This window comes from Heterocephalus glaber, unplaced genomic scaffold (genome assembly GCF_053883595.1).
Source record: "Heterocephalus glaber isolate CG9 unplaced genomic scaffold, H.glaber_assembly_v1.0 deba00001729, whole genome shotgun sequence".
NCBI lineage: Eukaryota > Metazoa > Chordata > Mammalia > Rodentia > Bathyergidae > Heterocephalus > Heterocephalus glaber.
In genome coordinates this window covers 2,753,169-2,759,854 of record NW_028258440.1, presented here as the reverse complement: position 1 = coordinate 2,759,854, position 6,686 = coordinate 2,753,169, and the positions used below count along the sequence as shown (strand labels likewise).

The window sequence follows — 6,686 nt, the reverse complement described above, 5'->3', positions numbered from 1 at the left end:
TATGATATAGTGAATAAAAGAAGGTAGTTACCACACTGACTGGGTTTTAGGCTGTACTGCCACTGCACAGTAAAAGATGTCCTACAAAGCACTTGGCACTTGATGGCACCCCCACTGGTCAGTACAGACATCATGACTATGGCTGTGCAGGAAGATTCTGGCCATGCTTCCCAACTTACGCTAACATGACTGCCAGTGGGAGGGTAAAAGGTGAGGAAACAATCCTGGGAGCCACGCAGATAAACAGGTATTGGGCAAGCAACCAGTGACCCAAATTAAAGGGTGTTAAGAAATAAATGTGAGGATTTATCAGGAACAATTTCTAGAGTATTAATAAATTTTCCCTTTCAGTTAAACACAGCCAATTAACAATCACAGTCCTTCTGTCTTAAGTTCTATTATTTCTAACTTAGACAAAGTACTTTTCTAAATACAAAGGACGAACATTTCTCAAGTTACTTCTACCTGTCAAAGTTTTATCTTCAATCTAGATTGGGATTGACAGATTTCAGAGTTCCATGACTCATAAACTACAAAATTTAAAATCCATCTCCCCTTTTGTGTGTGTGTGTGTGTGTGTGTGTGTGTGTGTGTGTGTGTGGCACTGGGGATTAAACGCAGGGCCTTCACACTGAGCTACAACCCTAGCCCATTTTTTATTTTTTATTTTGAGACAGGGTCTCACTAAGTTGATAAATTTCCCAGGCTGGGATCAAACTTGCAATTTTCCTATATCAGCCTCCCAGAGTGCTTGGATTATAGGTGTGTATCACCATGTCTGGCTCATTACATATTTTTTTGTTAGGTAGTGAGCAAGGACAACCACAAACTTTACTAGTCTCAGATTGCAGATTTCCAAACATATCAGTTCAATCTTATTTGATGTCAGAAAAAAAACTTTATATAATGTACTGTACTTTGTTCTAAAAGATCTTAATTAGGAAGTTCACATTAATAGTTTCAAAATTCAGCTGATTAGATACCTATTTCAAGATCCACAACTTCATTCATGTACTCTGCTTACAAAAACAAAGACCAAGCAAAAAAACCACATGGGGCATTTGAGTGTGACTATAAAAATGAGTAATTAATGTTATTAATTTCTGATTTTTAGTTGGTGTTTGGGGGGAGGGTTTGTTTTGTTTTGATTTTTCACATGGGTTCTCACTACATTGCCCAGGCTGGCCTCGAACTGGCAATCCTCCTGGTTCAGCCTCCTGAATATGTAGGATTATAGCCCGTACTACCATAGCCAGCTTGATTTTACTATAATAATCAATAAGAAATGAAATCACAGGGCTGGGGATTTAGCTCAGTGGTTTCGCTGCCTGCCTTGCAAGCCCAAGGACCCGAGTTCAATCCCTGGTACCAAAAAAAAAAAAAAAAAAAAGAAATGAAATCACAGCTGGCTAGATATAAAAAAATCTATACATGCATCCCTACAGATTAATCAAATGGCTTAAAAATAATTCAGATCACAAAAAGTTGCAAAATGAAATGAATTTTGAAATAATTCCGAACAAAAAAGGCTTACAAATAGCTTTAGAAGTTATCCATTTTCCAACAGTTGGCCTCTATATGTATGAGATTACTTTTATTCCTTTTACCTCCTATAGCTGTGTACACTAATGATAGGAAACTAGAAACATTTTGTGGGGTTTGGTTGATTTTTATAGAGATGATGAAACTAAAACAAAATGTATATATTTAAGTCATCTGCCCATTTAAAAGTGTCAGAGAAATAAGAGCATCATGATAAAGATGCAATAATTGCACGGAACTTGTTCATACTTGAAGCTGGTTTACAATTTACAAAGAAAGATTACAGAAGCAAGAACATGGGACTCACCTACCTAAACCTGTCCCCTCCTCAAACAACTATGCTGCAAGTGCAACACTATCAACAAGCTGACCCACACCTACAGTCTGAATAGTGACTTTGTAACAGGTGTAGCTAGACATAAAAAAATAAATGAGTTTTCATCATATGGTAGTATGCTAAAGGCTGACAAAAGTATTTTGAATAAAGCATTGTTTTCATCTTTCATTTTCAAAGATGACACTACTTGACAGGAGACCTTGTCTGAAAAGATAAATCAGAGACCGCTAGTCTTTTCTCCAGGGAGCAGATATAAACCCAGACCTTTGATTAGGAATCATCTCTGCAATCTGAAATGTCTATTGCCATTTGCAATACTGCTTCGTAGACTCGAGGTCAGCCTGAGCTCAGAAAGATCAATTTCACTCCTGATATCATCAGACTAGTCTGGCATTTGCTGAGATTTCTCAGTCATCCTCAATATTGGTTGTTTTATTTTATTATGTAACTGTTACTGAGACTGTTTGCTCAGTTACAATCTAGTCAAAAGGCTCATGATATAAAATCGCAGTTTAAATGCTAAGTAAATTTCATATAATCTTACTTTTTCAAAACCTATCATTTAAAAAACTAAGTTATTAACTCAACAGGTTCGTTATTAATTTCATTATTTATTAGTTGGGATAGTTTAACACATCACAGGTGATTTAACCAGATTCTCATGTGGATTATATATTCATAATGAAGTCAAGGTGCATTGTGGCATAATTCATTATTATCAGAGGTCACTTAAGTCCCTAAGCACAAGGTACAGATGAACTTGATTAAATAATCATCCTGTTAAATCAAGTACTTGGGTGATTAGTAAACTGATGATCTCAATTATAGCAACTCTCTTGCCAAGGATATATAAAAGCATAGAAGCCTAGGGAAAAAATTTAAAACTAATCATCTTCTGAATTATCAATATTCTACTGTGCCTTTTGGATGCTCAATCAGCAAAACAAAGAAAATGTGTATTATGTTTTGATTTACCCCCCAAAAATATTATTTGTAAAGGACAGGAAAAGATAGTAACTCACTTTAAAAAAAATTTGGTGATGAGAACATAGGCAGTTTCTTACCTTTTTTTTGCTCATCTACATTTTTTAGAATTTTGACATTGAATGTTGACTATTTTATGCTGAGGAAAATAGTATAAAAATAAATTTATAATAGCATCATATGTATTAATATTAACCAGCTTTTTGCTAAAATTGATCAAAAACAAAACACTACCTGGCTTATTATAGTTCCCATCAACAACTAACCTGCTCGGTATGGCCATGATTGAGGTTATCTTTTTTACTGGACAACACAAGTTGTACAACACTGATCTTGCTTCTCGGGCAGGGATGAATAGTTCATTTGCCTGACGATCTCAGCAAAAAGTTCATCTACCATTGATTTACTTTTTGCCGATGTCTCCATGAAAGGACAGCCCCATTCTTGAGCCAGAGCTCTGCCTTCCGAAGACATAACCTCTCTTTCTGGTTCCAGATCCACTTTGTTACCTACTAGGATTAGTGGGACTTTTTCATATCTCTTCACTCTGACAATCTGATCTCTCATTGGCTTGATATCCTATTCAAATAATCACAAAGAGAAAGAAAATATTAAGTGCATAATCACAGCAGAAGTATAACAATCTCACAAAAAGTCATCCATTGGTGATTATATAAAAGCCAAACTCAAAATCACACACCCAAATAAGGAATGCATCATTATTTTTTTCCCACGAAGTAGGAACTTGATAATTTGCACAAGTCCTACCTGCTGGTTTCATGTCAGAAATATGTAATACAGGCTGCACACTAACTTTAAAACTCATATAATCACTTCCCCCACCCTTAGTCAATAGTGAATAAAAAAATCAAGTTCCAAAATACGATTAATACATTCGTACATAAGGATGTTTGTCCATCACCCTAAACCTGCCTGCTTGTCATTGCTCCTTGTAACACCTGTTAGCTAAACACAGGATTGCAGCATCTATGCATTCCTAGCCATTTGGCAAGAGAGCCTGAGAGAAAGTGTTTTGGGTGGGAATAAAAAACTTTATAATGTCTAGAAGACTAGCTTTAAAAACAGACTAGTTCACACTTTAATTTTTCATTTAAAATTGAATAGTATGTCTTTATTTCAGTAAAATCAAACACTTTAAAATACACTAAAAACTATAGTAACAAATCACCTTCCAGGAAGGATAATACAAGAGTTGTCTGGTGGCAAGAGTCATACTTTTCTTTGCCTATATTTGTTCTTACTAATTGACTTTTTCCCCTCGTGTATTAAATTTTCTAAGTAATTACAATTAATTACAAAAGATAAGATCCTTAGCAATTCTCCAGTAGCATTAATTTGGGGAGGGGAAAAAGTATCAATTTACAATTTACAGATTTAACCCTAGCATTACAATTTTGAGGATTTTTTTTATAACTTAAGATTTGTCTTAAACATAAAATGTGTATTTAACTTGAATAGTTATGGTAAACATATAAAAACAAGGGTTTGTGAAAACTTATAACAAATACACACTGATTTGATATTTGCAGAATTTGGTTTTGATCAGGTGTCAATTCGGTCTTCTAGGTTAAGCTGCTTTTCTGATTGTCCTTATGGAAACACAAGTTGAGGTGAAAATCCAAACTTACAGCATTTGGGCTCAAATGAGTCTAAATCTGTTGAAATAATGCCGTGGTTTTCTCTATTTATGTCCATAACAGAAGTGAATATAATAGAAATCTTATGAAACAGCCTTCAGAAGACTACTAGCCTCAAGAGAATCAGCTGATAGAATAACAAATTCTTGAAGATCCTTAGAAAGAAAACGTCTGTCAAATATCATCTTTAGTACTTTGGTAGTTTCTGTGGAAAAATGCTTTTATGACACTTTGGTTTGGAAGTTTAAGCCTATATAAAATGAACTTTAGTTTGGCCTTGATAGCTTTGATTCACTTTTTCAAAACTTGTTATCTTAAAAAAAATCTTTGCGGTTGCTATATAAAGTTATTGGAAAAATTTACCATAATACTTTAACTCAAAATACTAAAGAATGTGAAATTAGCACATTGCATTGTCTAAAGCACTTAAGGTCTCTTAGGTAAGCAACATTAAGTGGATACCTTTAAATGCAGAAAAAAAATATCCATTTCCTAAATCAATGGTGGTCAATATAATGCGTCAATATAAGGTTATTTATTTTCAAGGAATAAATAGCAACAGTTATTGCATCTCGTAAAATAACATTAAACCTTCAGTCTGTCTCCCAGTGAAGGATAGGACAGATTTTCCTAAGAAACTGGACCACATCCACTATGGCAGTGTTGCCAGGGTTAAGAAACCTGCACTCATTCAGTGTTTCTAGACCCACATATTTTCTATAAAATATAAACTATGCTACCAGAAACACTATGGATCAACTGCAGAAAAGGAGAATCAGTTTTGATTTTTGCTAGTTATTAAATCTAGGCACCAGTCTTTTCAATGAGAAACTTCCCTTTCTACTACAACCCCCAAGTCAGTAAGTAAAATGCCTACAAGGCAGGTCTTGAGCTCAGCTTGCAGCACCAAGATTTACAATTCTAGTTAAGAAACTCGGGAGAGAAATAAGGGGCGGGGGGGGGGGGAGTGGCGGCACGCAGACCCTGGTCTTATCTATACAAGATGTAATGAGCTCCCAATAATTTTCCTTTCAGAGTGCTCCATTTACCAGAGATTATCTGTTAAATGTTGTTTTCCTGAGTAGATTAATCAGTACCTGTTGAACTGAATAAGTAACTTCACAAGACTATATTCCAGGCTCCATATGTACAGACTGACCTATTTAGTTTTCACTTTTCTTTTCCTTAAAAATGACTTTAAAATATTTGTTGATGCTTGTTATTTTAGTCCCCTCTATAGAAACAACTCAATACTTTTCCAAGCATAACCTAAAAAATGTGCCATGTCTAACTTTCAAAAGCAAAAGACATTCATTAACGCACAGTTCAAACAAATCAGAAGTAGATGTAGGATTACCACACCCCCTTCTAACAAATTACAAGACTTGGTTTGGTTACCTGAAAAGACTGTTGATTAACCAGACTGTAAACCAGGATGAAACCTTGGCCGTTTTTGATGTAGAGATCTCTCATGGAGGCAAACTGCTCAGTTCCTGCGGTGTCCAGAATTTCCAGCACGGAGGGGGAAGAGTCCACTTCGATCTCTTTGCGGTAGAAATCTTCAATGGTGGGGTCATATTTCTCAATGAAAGTCCCAGTGACAAACTGCACAGTAAGGGCAGATTTGCCAACCCCTCCGCTCCCTAACACCACTACCTTGTATTCCCTCATGAGTCTCACCTTCAGCAACTCCTACCAGAGGGGGCGAAAATAACACCCCGCTAGCTGCGCTGCGGCTAGGCGAGGCGGAAGGTGGGCGGAAATCTGCGAACTGGGGAGGAGAGCGCAGAGCAGCCCAGGGCCCAGCCGGGGAAGAAGAGGAAGTTAAGGGCGGGGGAGGGGAAAGAGCGAAGTGTCGGGGTGGGTGGGGAAGGGATGGTAATGCCCTTCCTATAGGAACTGAAGCCCAGGCAGGGGGCGTGGGGAGGAGGGCGAGGCCGGAGCCGCGCTGCGCCGGTGGGGAGACGGGCGCACCCCCCACCCCGGGAGGAGGGAGGGAAGGGGTGGGGGCCGCGGCTGGGTGTCCCCGGAGCCCGCAGCAGGGGCTGCCCGGCACCCCTCCCCCGCCCTTCACACAAAGGGGCCCAGGGACCCCGCTTCCTCCTGGCGCTGCCGAGCCGGCCCAGGCCTGCGGGCTGCGCTCCCGTCACTGGCGACCGGGCGAG

General features: G+C 38.1%; 1 protein-coding gene across 2 annotated transcripts; it reads right to left on the bottom strand.

Annotated features, from left to right (window-relative positions):
* Nucleotides 1-3,129: 3,129 nt before the first annotated feature.
* Nucleotides 3,130-6,388, bottom strand: Rap2c (RAP2C, member of RAS oncogene family). Of its 2 annotated transcripts, XM_087199870.1 has the most exons (3): nt 6,202-6,382; nt 5,920-6,080; nt 3,130-3,442 (listed from the first exon to the last, which is right to left on the bottom strand). In XM_087199870.1, the coding sequence occupies exons 2-3, from the start codon at nt 5,992-5,994 to the stop codon at nt 3,164-3,166; spliced, it is 354 nt and encodes a 117-aa protein (XP_087055996.1). In that variant the 5' UTR covers nt 5,995-6,080; nt 6,202-6,382; the 3' UTR covers nt 3,130-3,163. The 2 variants fall into 2 exon arrangements, with proteins under 2 accessions (XP_087055996.1, XP_087055995.1); XM_087199869.1 differs by having other exon boundaries at nt 5,920-6,388.
* Between the last annotated feature and the right edge of the window lie 298 nt (nt 6,389-6,686).

Excerpts from the sequence above, each read along its gene's own strand:
- Rap2c (XM_087199869.1), bottom strand. The coding sequence starts at position 6,192 with ATGAGGGAATACAAGGTAGTGGTGTTAGGGAGCGGAGGGGTTGGCAAA. Across the intron at positions 3,443-5,919 it reads TTAATCAACAGTCTTTTCAG|GATATCAAGCCAATGAGAGA; the intron begins GTAACCAAACCA and ends TTATTTGAATAG.